The sequence below is a fragment of the Amblyomma americanum genome, chromosome 10 (assembly GCF_052857255.1).
Source record: "Amblyomma americanum isolate KBUSLIRL-KWMA chromosome 10, ASM5285725v1, whole genome shotgun sequence".
Lineage (NCBI taxonomy): Eukaryota > Metazoa > Arthropoda > Arachnida > Ixodida > Ixodidae > Amblyomma > Amblyomma americanum.
In genome coordinates, this window is record NC_135506.1 from 47,822,304 (window position 1) to 47,836,679 (window position 14,376).

The 14,376-nt window shown below is 46.2% G+C and overlaps 1 protein-coding gene across 1 annotated transcript; it reads left to right on the forward strand.

The window, feature by feature from the left end:
• Positions 1-3,701: 3,701 nt before the first annotated feature.
• On the forward strand, positions 3,702-11,967 carry LOC144106156 (uncharacterized). Its single transcript, XM_077638896.1, has 4 exons — positions 3,702-3,914; positions 6,838-7,342; positions 8,802-9,049; positions 11,319-11,967. The coding sequence occupies exons 2-4, from the start codon at positions 6,861-6,863 to the stop codon at positions 11,750-11,752; spliced, it is 1,164 nt and encodes a 387-aa protein (XP_077495022.1). The 5' UTR covers positions 3,702-3,914; positions 6,838-6,860; the 3' UTR covers positions 11,753-11,967.
• Positions 11,968-14,376: the final 2,409 nt, after the last annotated feature.

Genomic DNA, 14,376 nt, shown 5'->3' on the forward strand with positions numbered 1-14,376 from the left:
TGGTGGCACTTGCCATCGCAGGGCGGTGGCGCATCACTTAACCGATGCACAACTGCGCCAGGAGAGGCCTTATGAGGACTCTCAGGGATCTATGAATGTAAACTAGAGAATGACCTATTCTGCATATATGAGATTACGCTATCGCGTCATACCATTAATGCGGAGCTTAAGTGACCCTTCCAGTTTTTTTGCTGTTCTTTTTTTCTCGTGCTCTGCTTTCAATGAAAATAGTTCCTTTTTCACGTGTTATCCCATAGCAAATAAATGTGATCTTACGACGCAGTGTAAGGAACTCCCAGAAACTCGACAGTCAGTCAATACGGAGCAAAAAAATCTACAGATATAGTTATACCTCGACCCCATCCTATGAGTCTGTCAATTATCTAAAGCCACTTTAAGTAAATACATGTCTGCAAATAGATCTTTCACGAAAACACACAACACAGTCATCTGTCAAAGAGTGAAACCTACTTTTTATCCATCAGCACCGCCCTCCAAACTGCACGGCCCCTGTGGCCTCGGTTTTATGGAACATTTCACCACTTCCAATGATAAGCTCCTTATGAGTATATCTATTAACTAACGTTGGTGGCCGGATGCGAAGTAGCTTGGGTTCAGAGACGAGTAACCTTAAGGCGACCATTATTCCGCCTCGTATGAGTCGCGCATTAGAATCACTCAAAGGCGGAACCTTTATGATCCTGCCTCGCTATCGCTCCCCTCTGCCATTTGTGCAGTGTTCTCCCTGCACCTTTATTTGCGCCTGCTGCAGCTCGGGTGCATAACGTTTTACATAGCACTCGACGTAGCCGCCTACATCGTTTCCTTCCTTTTTGAATTTTTATAAAGTTTAACCACCCTTAATACTAATCCTTATGATATGGAAAACAAGCTGAAATGTTTTCCGCGCGGTCACTCCGCACGTGCGGACAAACCTTTCCATTTGTAGCCTGAATAGTCCGCACGGATTTCATATGTTCCGCACTATAGTCATCCGCATAATATACGGGATCAACTTGAAGTCTCAAACGATTCGTGGAGAAAACATAAGCCTTCGGGCAGCGCAGTGGAGTGCATTGTTGCAGCAGAATGGCTCCCAACAGAACCCATGCGCCTTGCATGGGGAGTCCCTTTGATGTTCCGTTGGATTTATGTGGGTAGCATACTTGTTCTGGCGGCTTCGATGAATCTGAGACGGTTGCAGGTTGGCCCTCAGTACAGTTGAGAATGCGCGCGCACTATCAATTTGACGCCGTCCAAAGCTTTCGTATCAAAATTGTGACTCAACCGTTAGTCCTACAGTGTTCCAGGTGGTGTCATATGCGCCTGTGTAAGGGGGGGGGGGGGGGGTTGCCTCAAACAACCGAACGTTTACGTCTTGCCTTCACAACATGCAAGCTCAACCAACATCAACGCCGTGCAGCGAGAGAGTGCGAACGATCGTGGTTTAGTGCACAGCTAACACGCAAGCACACAAACTAGTAGAAAAGAACCTCCATGTATGTACAGACATTGCGCGTAAACAATGCACCCCTTCACAGTAATGGTTTTAAATTCCCACACCTAAGCAGTCTCATGTGTCTCTACCGAATCCTTATTATGCACGGAGTACAGAGGCCCATCCATAAATTTGGAACCCGCTTCTGCCGTAACTCAACTCGCATTTCGAATGATTATAATATTGTGCAAGCCCGTTAGGGCGTTTAGTAATAGAAATACATGTTAATAGCGAACCCAAAAACGCAAGAACAACATATAGGTTCAAAACAAAAATATTAGTTGTGAATGGAATATATCGTTAAAGAATACTCAGAAGTGCAGGTTGTCACCAAGCTCTTGAACGAAAACAGCTAAATATTAAAAGAAAACGCGAAGATCGGAGAGTAAACATCGGATAAAACTGCTCAGTTATCTTTTAGATGTATCAGCTATTTTCAGTGAGATGATTTGTGATTAGATATAGACCAGATATGGTCAATGAAATGAAGGCTCCCGTTTTGTGGAAGCTGAGGTTAAAACAGAAAGTGTTGTTAAGTCACCTGGACATGCTGAAATGTTGCTCGACCGTAAAACGATGTCGCCTTGGGTTATGGAAATATGTAAGAAAGAGGTGAACTAGAGATACTGCGCTGCATGTCTGACTATTGGAGTAAAATATCACGTTTGATTGGTGTCATGCTCGAATGCAAGCTGGATTAACCGAGCATCCTCATTCCGGATTAGCTCTAGCAAGTAGGTTACATATGTTTTATAGAGTGGCCACTCAGGTCGTGCGACTTCTCGTTACACATTACCAGAAGCTAGTTTGTGGGCGTCATTTGAGAAATATCTTGATTCGCTGCGTAAGTCGCCTACATTTTGTATGTTTTGGCGCAAACGGTCTCAATGTGCGCCGATCAGGCTATGACATTGATTCCTATATTTAGTTAGGCCCCAGAGTCACCTTACCGTTCTCTCTAGTTCTCTACTGTTCTCTGACAGTGTATATGAAAGAACAAGATCCAGAGGTGTGAAGCTCGCTCGCAGCCAGAACCTAGGCTGTGCTGAGCTGCAGCCCCCTCTTACAGACTTCTCTGAATTTACTCTCATATGCGATCAAATGTTATTTCGCCCATTATTAGCATATATTTCAAAATACGGGAGTTCTAAAATCTCTTTTTGAGCAAACCTTATCATAAATAAATGAGTGAGGAATAGCTGCTACTTATAACTACACTTTTTTATATAACTTTGTTTTATGTCTATGGGTTATAACGTCCCAAAGTGACTCAGGCTATGAGGGGCGCCGTAGTGAAGGGCTCCGGAAATTTGGACCACTTGGGATTCTTTAATGCGCAGTGACATCGCACGATACACGGGCTTCTAGAATTTCGCCTCCATCGACCTTCGACAGCCGCGGCAGGGATCGAGCCCGCGTCTTTCGGGACGGCAGCCGAGTCCCATAACCACTGACCCACCGCAGCAGTACTATTTTATAAACTATATTGATATAAAAAAGTGAAACTGTAAACTTGAGGCCCAGACAGCCGGCATGCGCTCCAAATACACTTCTCCACACATGTAAGTCAGGGCAAGTTTAAGAGAAGAAAAAAAGGCTTATACAACCTATTTTGGATTGTCCATCAACAACGCCAAGAATAAAAGTCAGGCAAACATTTCTAAAACTCAAGAAAGGCGCTTGCCAGTAAGTGCTTTGCAATTTAGGCCCCAGATTTTTCTGCCGTCCTTTAAGACTTCCCTGCAACCACCATTCGACGCAAGCGCGTCCAAGCATCGACGCTGGGCCGCATTCGTCGCGTTACTTGATCCGGCCCGTTTCTTATATCGAGCCTGCAGCCGTCCAAGGCCCAATGATACGACTTTAATCTTAACACGCCCGAAAGAAAAGAGGATTGATCCAAATCAGTTGCGCTCACTTATCCGTGGCCGAGGTTCGCACGCACCGTTTATCGCAACATCCTAGGCACAGCAAACTTGACACTTACCTTATGACCCGCGTTCGATATCGCAACTTATCATGTCGTCGCAAAGGGCACAATTTGTACTTCATTTTGTTTCCCACGAAATCCCAAAGCCTGCTTCTCCTTCTCTCCGTTTCATCGTCCTTCTCGCCACCTCCAGGTATTTGATAAATGCAACTGCGTCAATACCGAGTCACGTGCATAAGATAAGCCACTCTATTTAACTTCCCTGCCCAGGGGTTCACCGTAGTCAAGCACAAGCTGCGAGCACTCCCTACTCACTAGCATCCTTAACCTCCTTGACATCCCAGCTTAAGATTGACGCCCCTGGCCGGGCCGTCCGAGTAGAGACTGCACCCGCACGCCACAGCGGCACTGGCATCTTTGGGGCTTGCGCTCGTCCTTGGAGAGTTCCGCCCCTGATCTTGATCCGCATAGTTCCCAAGGAGTCTTGTGAGTACCCAAGTGGACACAAAGTTATAATTACCACAGCGGTCTACCTTACATTGAAGACAAAATGGTGTACACGAAATAGTGATGAATTTGACTGCAGAAGAGAAATCATACTAATGTCTACCGTCCAGCTGCAGAATTCGAAAAAAGTGGTAGGCTTTTAACGTAGGTTAACCGAGTACATGTGCGAAAGCATGCGTTTAGTCTGGTTGGCTCATTGCTGGGTCCACTGCCCTTCTGGCGACGATATTAGACTCAGGTTAAGCACTGATCGAGGTTAAGCTGACCTGATCTGTTCGTGCCGCACATGGAAGTCGATGAAGACGACGATATGCAATGCACAGGGCGAGTGTGTTGCAATGTAGAACGATGTGTTATCGTAGTACTCTGATGCAATGGCCAGAGAAGTTGATCTTTGTGAAATGCCGCGGGTCGTAACACTGTCGCGTCAATATTTATTTTATTTCTGGTTTGGCCAAGTTCAACCTCAAGGTCTCCCTCCCATTGGCTAGACATGGAGCGACCCTCCCCAGAACTTTCCGAACTTCTTCCCATTTGCCGCAGCTCGCGGGGCGCTTCTCCGAATTAATCAGTTACTGCAAGGCTTCACACAAGATTCTTGGTTGGCGCCGTGTTATGTAGTGCTTTGGCAGCAAAATAATCTTCTCGTATCACTTGTAATCAAGCTTCCCGAGGAGCAAGTGGACTCAATTCTGAATAAGTTGTTTTCATTTGCTAATTGGGTAACATTTACCTCTATATATAGAGAAATGCGTACTCCTTACTTTCTGCTTGCTTTCTTTCACTCAACTGTATTTTTGAACCTGAGATTCATTAAAAGTCATTAGTGGAAAAAGGCTCTTAATACCTACGCTGTGTTTCGCTGTTATATATGCAATCTAAAAATTTACATTAAGCCGTAATGAGGTTGAGAGCGAATTAGAGATCAATTTATACTCATTGTCGAATGCTTACCAGTATTCCTCTGATAATCCAGTGCAGTAATCTCCAAGGACCAGACCATAGCTTAGCCCATAACGAGGGGAACAAGACTGGCTAAACAATTTCGTGATAACAAAGCAGTATATTCTAAATCTAATTGTTTTTTTTATTTAAATTGTTTTTTTGGCTGCCACAAGCCTCATTTTTGCACAGATAAATCTTTGCGAGGCGGTCTTTATGGCACGCCGACCAGATGTTGTGGTAAGAATTCGCCTTTTCGCCTTTCGTCCAGCGCTTCCTTTTCTCTCTCCCCATTTTGTTATCGCAGGTTGTTTGTAAACTCAGGCAGTGATAACCACGCAAAGCGGGTCACATTGATAGACATCCATGAGTGCTCATACAGGTACGTTCAGTGACACGTCTAAGAACCGGGGCTTCTGAGACCAAGGTTGTTTCTTCAAGGCAATCCGGAAAAGCACTTGATACCGGAAGCGTCGTATCCGGAGGGACAGCACTTGGACAGGCTGTCTAATTTGCACGTCCGTCTGCTGTTGTCTGAGTTTACTTAGCCACCTTCATTCTTGCTGAGTCATTGTTAGTCCGGCGTCTTTCTCCTCTCACCTACAACTGAAGAAGAGGAGACGAGAAGGTAAAGGTTAGCAGGTGGTTTGTGAGAATAGGCAAATACCTCTAAACACCATCTGCCACCCTTGGCAGGTGAAGACCTCACACAGGCTCAGACGCCGAAGAGTTTTCCCTTTCGTGACCAGCTTAGTGCTGCCGCATTAAAATCACCAATAGGTGGTCAAAGGATGGGATGCAGCACTCGGCGTTTGCGGTATTTCGCTTTTACGTGGATAACCTATACCTCGATCGCCTATCAACTGCATTCTTTGAACTTGATTTCGCTGTCTCTTTTTCACTAACATGCGGGGTAGGCTTCCGGAGAATGGATTTGGGTGGAGGGTGTATTGGAATGGGTGGGGGCTTGGTGACGCTTGGGAGAGCCGTGTGAAGAGTTGGGTGGGTGCTCCCACTCTTTTGCTGTGAGCTGTGAGGGGGAAGTGGGCGGAGGGTGCAGAAGGTGGGTGGATGGTGGGCGCTGCTTCCGAAGGAGGAATATAAATGCGTGGTGGCTGGCGCTTCAGCAGTGTTGAGCCTCTTCTCGCCCAAGGTACAAAATCTGTAAGCTCGTTTTTAAAAGCACACATATCCATTTTATCGCATGTTGGGCTTTCCTTCTGATTACAGTGTTAATCGAGCGCATTTTGGTTCGACTCCTCAATTTCAAGGCAGAGCTCAATTATTTTGGGCATGTTTTTGAGGAGCGACCTTGCGTGAATTATCGTGTTTCGTGAGCACTCCAGTCGCATCTATGCATTTATATATAGTTTTCGCAAGTGCAGTCAATCGGAGACCAGCGTGTTGTTAGGCTTCTGTTCACGTTTCCAGCCAGAAATCCTTCTTTGGGTCCGTTATTACCTATTGACAGTTTCAATCTATCAATAATTCTACACGGCGCCCACAACGAATGGACATATTGTGATCAGATTCGACTATGACTTTCTAGATGCAAAACCTCTCATGTATAGACGCGTGGACGTTTCTTCCCATAAGGAGCAAGAAAAGAGACAAAGTTCACGACAAGTCACTTGTGTGCTGTGGAAGGAAAGGCGAGTCTATATAGAACATAATTCAAGCCCCCCTCTCTTTTCCCATTACAGAGGGGAGGGGGGTTCTACCCACATGAGTGGTGCGCCCCGCAGGTACCTTCGCTAGAACCCAGACGCTCCAACCTCTAGCTATGCGATGGCAGGTAGTGTTCCAAAACTCTCGTCCTCCGCTCACTACTGTATTTGTCTTAGCGCTGCAGTCGCATTCGGCACGAAAAATATAATTTTCGGCTCCATACAAGTTACCGGTCAAAGCAATGCCTTCCGTGGTCATGAAAGCCTCTATCTCTCTTCCTCTGGCTGTGCAGGCAACAGAGTTTTCTTCGAGAACATGGCACCGACGGCGGAGACAGACTGCCGCTACACACTCACCGGATTCGGCGAGTTTCTCGAATGGCGCACCTTACGGTTCGTGGAGCCGATGCCCAAGATTCGAGTGTGCCGGCTTTGCGGAGTCGTCGCCTCGGTGGGGAAGCTGCTGCCCTGCACGCATGTCCTGTGCGAGACTTGCAAAGACCAGGCGGCCGACAGGGGACTCCAGTGTCCCATAGATGGCACCACGTTCGTCGCCGAAGACGTTCAGGAGATGCCGTTCACTCGGCGCGAGCTAGGCGAACGCCACGTGCACTGCCTCAACGACGCCGGGAGCGGCGCCGCCGGCTGCCCCTTCGTCGGAAAACTGTCCTCGCTGGAGGAGCACTTCATCGCCCACTGCGTCTACGGGACGGTGAGCTGCTCCAAGTGCCGGGGAAGTGTGCTCCGCAAGGACCTGGTCGAGCACTACGTTAATTGCACCGCCGATGAGAAGTCACGGTGAGATGACTGACTTTCCTTGCCCGCCTTTCAAGTTCTCCTACTCGTTTCTATTTGCGCATTTTTACCACGTTAGTGTAGCAACAACACAATACCTGTGGACGTCTAGTCAACATCCATGGTAGCTTGGAATATAAAAGCTCGCAGAGCACATTTTGTTGTAACCACATCGTTGTGTCATGAAAGGAATCTCACTTCTTAACGGGACACACAAAGGGGGTCTCAATAAAGGTGCGAAATCTCTGGGATGTTAAAAGACGACGGTTCATAATTATCTCCCCGCAAGAATTATTTTATTGCGTTCTGTGGAACCTCAGTTATATGCACACAAAATTTGAACTTCCGCATCTTCCCTCCTTTCCGTCTCCTCTCGCATGCAAAATAGGCGGCGCTCCTCCGCCGGCTCCCCTCACTCGGCCCCTACCCTACCTCCGAAGGCTGTGGAGCGCGCGGAGTGGCCGCGGCCGCGGTGGCGCGTGACGTCTGAAAGAATTTGGCGCTGTGAACCAATGATTACCCCCGGCTGCTGACGTCATTTGCAAGGCGTGACGTCGTCTGCCAAGTTTTCACGCATGCAAAAGCCCGGCACCGCGCGTCGCCGCGAGGTGCGAAAGCGGGTATATTTCTAAATTTGTTGTAAATTTCCCGCTCGCTTTTGATGTCTCGTACGCGGTATGAGCGCTCGGTGGTCTGTATTGTGCAAACATTTTAAAGCCAAGCTCAAACACCCTTTTCTGTGGCCCATTAATGACGAAATAGGGCAAGAGCGGGGATATAGCCACCATCTAATGTTTGCTTAATTAATAAAACAAAGCAAAAATATAAGCATTGTGGGAGTGTATTCCTATCGCAGGAACGTGTTAGTCATTAACAGCGTTCAAAAGAGGCGCTTCAGTTTCTATGCGTAGTCAAAAAAAAAATTGGAAGAAGCTTAAGCTTCGCTTTTAAGAGTGGAACGTGACACATCGTTCTCGACAAACCCGATGCCACGAACGCCAGCACAAATTCCGCGCCGAACGAACGGGCAGCAAGCCGCAAGCTTCGTGGTGAACGCGCTTTGGGTGGGCGCTGCGTTGTTCGCCGCTCACCGCGTGATTCCTGCGTTTCCGCACGGTCCCACTGCGCCCGAACGAGACGAGCGGGAGGCGCTGCCGTCGCGCGCTATCTGTTGGGGCAGGGGCTACATTTCGCGGAGGAGGAGGGGAGAGGACGATTTTTCGCTCACGGCCAACGCCGCCGAAGCCGATGCCGACACCGGCTTTTCTGCAACACGAGCTCTTTAACGCTGTCGCGTTAAAATGAGTTTTCGAGCCCAACCCCGGTATACCCGGTTTACACCGACTATATTAGCCTGTCGTCCTACTTCGCTGAAACACTTTTTTATGCCAGTAAGTTACATGTCTAGGGTACAGTATTAATGCACGCATGTTGTTCTGATTTTCTCTTAACAACTCTGCAGTCCCGCCGATTCTGCACCGAATGGCAAGGTGACTGTCGACGCTGCCGATGCCGGTCGCCTGGCCACAACGTTGAGGGACATTCAGCACGGCCTCAAAAACGCGGTGGAAGGCACCCCCAGGGTCGACATGAGGCTGGGCTCGCTGCAGAAAAAGGCCAGCTCGGTGGAAGACCTCCTCGAAGTGCTGGATCCGAAAGGAAGTTCACCTGAAGCGTCACAGCACAGCAGTAGGCGCAACTCGGCAGCAGGTGCGCACCCTTGCTCTTACGCGACATCAAAGCGTGCTATGACAAATGGCCAAAGTGGAGTTTTAGGGTTTATTACCCTCATGTAGATATGTCTAGAGCTTCGTGAAATATATTACAGGAGCTGTGACCAAGCTTAGCCTTTTTCAGCCAGTTTACCTGTCCGCCGCCTGCACTATTGACACCACGTAACTGGAAGGGAATATATTCATAAGTAATTATGAGTTAACTGGAGGGACCAGTAAGCCGCTGCGCCACCACGTTGATACCCAATGACTATTCATCCAACGCGCTCCAAGTTCTGACTTGTGAAGCGGTTCATGCGCTCACACTCCGTAGTTGTGACTGTTATAGTAAACCTACAGAGATACGCACTGAACACTCACAACTGCAGCGGCAATTTCGAAGTATCTTACGGAAACTAAACACATCTGTCCACTTATTTAGGATTCAAGCGTTCAGCTTGTTTTCGTTCTAACGTTTGCCACATGCTTGTAAGCTTCTCCTTTTGCGCGCTTTAGTGCACTACATGGTTTTACCGATACGTTCAGAAATACATATCTCAGAACAAAATTTCGCCCAAAACTGCACACCCCTGTCCTGCTGATTCCTGATGAATTTATTTCAAGCCAAACGGTCATTGTGATGCCAAAAATTTTGGCACGAAGCGACCTTGTACACTAACAGACTTAAGTGGCTCTGTTGAGGTCGTTACGCTTGCAAATTGTACACTTAAGCTCACAATCCGAGTGCAGCCGTGGATAGCAACCACACCTCAACCATATTCCACTTTAGTTTCCACTTATAGTCGCCTCTAACGATAAATCACAAAGTAATGTATCCGGAAGCGACTTATAAATTTCAGCTAGTCAGTATTCATTGGTAACGGAACAGCAACAATGTTCAGAGTGAACAGGCACAGGCGATAGGCAACAGCTTTCGTGTCGAGGTCTTTCAATACGCCTGTATCTCTTTGGGCTCTATGTTAGTGTCATATATATCTGAAAGACTGCAGCCTGATACTGCATGTGTCAAGTCTCAACCGTTTTCTAGCATGCGCCTTGTCAATTGGACCGCTGTTTGGATCCGTCTTAGACAATGCACAATCAAGGACACAAAGAACTTGCATTATCACGCCTGCACGGTGGTTAGGTTACCAGTCACTCCCTGCGTGTCGCTCGCCTACTGACAGCTCTATCCCGGGAATGACGTACAATGTACACGTATATCAATTGAAACGTTTTTTCCAGTCATTTCGGCTGCAAAGGACCAAGACGTTTAAGTGGAGAAATGACACTTACTTTAAAATAAAAAACTAGTCTCGCAAGACAAAATCGAGAAACTGTAGCTTTCATTCTTTGTATATTTATTGTTTCCATTTCATAGTCCAGGATTGAGGAGGTACAGGTAAGCAAGCGGCCGTAAACAAGCGGCTTCTCAGCCCTCAAACCCCGTCGACATAGGAACAGAGGCACATAGTCACATGATATACAAGTGAAACGCAAAATCAAATCAAAACGAAAACAATACACAAGTCACAAACCGGGTGGCGTGAACAGGATAAAACACATTACGAGAAAATATCATAAGCAAAAGAATTAGTAAATGGGAAAATAAAAATAAGAAATGCAGTAGAAAACCATGTATTTTAAATGTGCAGAAAAGTTCATATGTAGCGCTTGATACATTCGACGCAGACGATAGTCTAGAATATTTTGAAGCCAATATACTATTAGTGGGCAATGAGGTATGGTATGGTGTCAATACCTTCGTTATGGAGGGTGTTAAGCAGCCTTGGCAGTGTACTTTTTAACATTTGTGAACCACAGGGGGTCCGAGATTGAAGCATATCCAAAATCTCGATTATCTAGCGTGGTACCAGGAAATGTTTTCCTCTGAGGGTGTGTATTGGCTATATCTGGAGTAAGTTTTATTTCCTAAATAAATTAGCAATGTTGTCAGTGTACGGAACATTTGCTATTACGTGTATTATCTTTTTATTCATTAGAAGTAGCTAGCTTATTCAGGTTTGAATTCCTCGTTGTGCCACGAACAGGATGGTGATAATTCATCTTGGGAAAGAACAAAGCAATTAGGAATAACACCAGCTAAAGTTGTGTTCTTCCTTCATCCTTCTCGAAAAACTAGACTTACTTTGGTACGAAGCCTATAGTAATTGCCTTAAAATCCAGCCAAACATTAAGATTTGGCCCCAACAAACCATGAGCATGATTTGATTTATGAATTTGGTCGTGGCATTTCCTTTTTACAGCGTCCTCCAAGACCTTAATGTTTTGTGGTATTGACTCCATGCGCAAGAGCCAGGACAACCTGCTTCTACCCCTCGATGGGGCCTGCACACTCGCCAACTACACGTTCACGCTTCAATGCAAGTTCGAGAAGACCTGGTGCAAGCTGTCTGCTGTGTCGTTCCTGTTCACTTTATGCGTCGGTGATAGGGACGACTTCGTGGAGTGGCCGTTCGCCAAGCAGGTCCATATCAGCATCCTCCACCCGACAAAGGAAGGCCGGGACATCCAGGTACCCTTCAAGATATGTCCAGAGAAGAACGCGGTGTGCCTGAAGAGGCCCCAAAGTGGCGTGCTACAGAAAGGAATAATTTCGGAGAAGATCAGCTGGAAGTACATTGAGAAAAAAGAACTCTTCTCCAAGGACTCCCTCATTGTTTACGTGGAGCTCGAATGAGCCGCTGACTTCTTAGCACATGCTGCAAACGTTTCACCCCGTCCTCTGTCTCAACTGCATGGTTTCTGCTTATACTCTAGCTCCCTGCTTAGAGTAGACATTTAGACATAAAGATTAACGACGTTTTCTAATTTGTCCACCTTGTTATTCCCACTGATGCATCCTAATTAAATGCGTACAAGTTTTTCTGGAAGGATAAAGTCAAATGCTTCGAAGTTGGCTCGGGAGCACGGCATTCTATCCTCGGCATCTGATCAGATTCGCGACGATTTCAGTATGTGCACGTGTGTTCCCAGTTTTCTTGGGCCGGACTAGGACCAGCCATGACTGCCACTCCTTACAACCAATGTTGGAAGAGAGGTATAAGTTTTATTACTCATGGCGTGTTAATATTTTCATATATTTTACTCTTCCATCCGAAACAAGGCCGTTTTCTTCGGCTAATAACGACGAATTCTTGCTATGTTCATTCATCTGCTTGCCTGAAATAATTTTTTTTTTCGAATAAGCGCTCGTCCAGACCTTTTGCTTTTGCATCGGTTTTATTTCGTCCTATGTCTTATGATTTGCATCACAGCTTCGATATTGCAAGGCGCAATGACTTATTCTTGGACTAAGATTTAATAGTGAAGTGCTCTGCTCGGCTGCATCTATGCTTAGCTTGGACAGGAGCTCGATTTACTTTCAACAAGTCAGAAAGGTTGCAAATACTGCTACTGTTTGAAACAGGACTGAAATTTCTTGCTAATGTCACACAGAAAAGTCGCACCAGGCGTCATGCGTCTTATGTTACAGAAGCATGAACAGGTAAAAGATATAGGTGTGAACAAAAATGTACAGATCACTTCAAAGTTTTTATAACCTGAGGCAATAAACATCGCTTCAAAAAAAAAAAAAAGCGGACAGATCACATGCATTGAGCCCGTCATAGTCTTTATGCGAGACACTTTTGCTTAACAGAACTACGCGGCCAGAAGGCCAGAATATCACGGTGAGCACACTGGGCATATCTCAAAAAAGCTGCAGCGCTGTCAGACAGCGCTGACACTAGCGGTTTTCTTGATCCCTTCTCGTTAGAACTGATGATTGGGCGAGTTGAAGTGCCATTTCAAAAAGTACAGAGCACACACTTTGGTCAGGGACGAAAATAGAGACACACGAGGTCAGGCGCTGACTTGCAACCAACAAAATCTTTATTGCTGGGAACGAGGAAATATATTTGTGAGCCTCAAACCAACAAAAAGAAAAATATACTACCGATTCGTGCTGGTTCATAAACAAAAACAATCGAACACATGTACAAGGCAACACATCATCACTTCCCTGCGGCTAGAAACCCCAATTATTTTGCTGGCATTGACATGCAGGGGCTGCTATCACATACTTCTATAGGCCATGCATTGTGGGCGGCTTTAATGTTTCCACGCGTTAGCTTATTACTATGCCTTCTTAACACCTTTGTTGGTTGTGCGAACGAGTCGAGAAGCAGTAAGCCATTGCTTCCGCTTACGCCGTTGCATTGAAAGCTGGCAAACCTGTCGCGGTTATGTCATGCTATAAAAATGCGCTAAGCAAATCCTGTATTCACTCTATGCAAGATAGTTTCAGTCACCAAACCGGCCGGCTTGTGAAGGCGGGATATCTCAAGCAACTGCTCGTGTCTGCATCTGAAGCAGCCCAAAGTAGGTTAAGCACATACAACAAAGGAGGAACTGGCAGAACCAATCAAGAGAGATGAAAAGACAACAGCTGTTTAATACACTCGTCATTTCTCACACAGACTAAAAAAATTAGGCAACCAAGCTCACGTCAGAGTTGTTTTTTCGGCTCCCGAAAAGCTTGAAATGATGTATAGAAAAGTTATTACCGATCTCATTCCACAAGTTTTCGCCACAAAGCACCAGAATTAGTTCATTGCATCTCGGGAAGGTGTCGTCTATGCCATTTCATTATCCTGCGGCAAGCAATACGTGTGCCAAATAGGAAAGCAATACCTGTGAGATACTGTGAAAGGGCCTCTCGGCATGCATTGCAGAGATTTCTGAAGTAAGCCTGGCCACCCACGCTCCACAAAAACAAAGGTTTGAAGGAGGCACATTTAAGTAAGGCGTGAAATGACTAAAGCCGCATACATTGTATGGTACAAAAACTCATGTGTTAGCAGCCGCTCCACAGCACTGTCTGCAAAAGAACTAGAGTTTTTTTGCGGTGTGTTGTCTTGTACATGAGTTCGGTTGTTCCTCTGTATAAAGGAGCCTGAATCATCATTGTGTTTTTCTTCTTGTTGTTTGGCGCCTCACTTATGTATTTCCTCGTTCCAAGCTATAAAACTTTTGATGTAAGTCAGCGCCCGTTTATATGTGCACCTCTTTTTGTCGTTGTCCAAAGTACACGCAGTATTTTTTAAAATTTCTACTGGCTTTGTTCACTCCTGTACACTGAACCTTTACCTACTGAGGATGACGCTACGAAGGATCGCCGGTCATTTCGTATCTGGAGCGCCGAGTGGGTTGTGCCATGGTCACCAATCTCTACAGGGGAAGAATTTCATTCTCTGAAACGTCTGAGATCGTTAGAGAAGAGAAGTGAGAACAAGCTGCTCCAACCCGATTCTTAATAAAGGC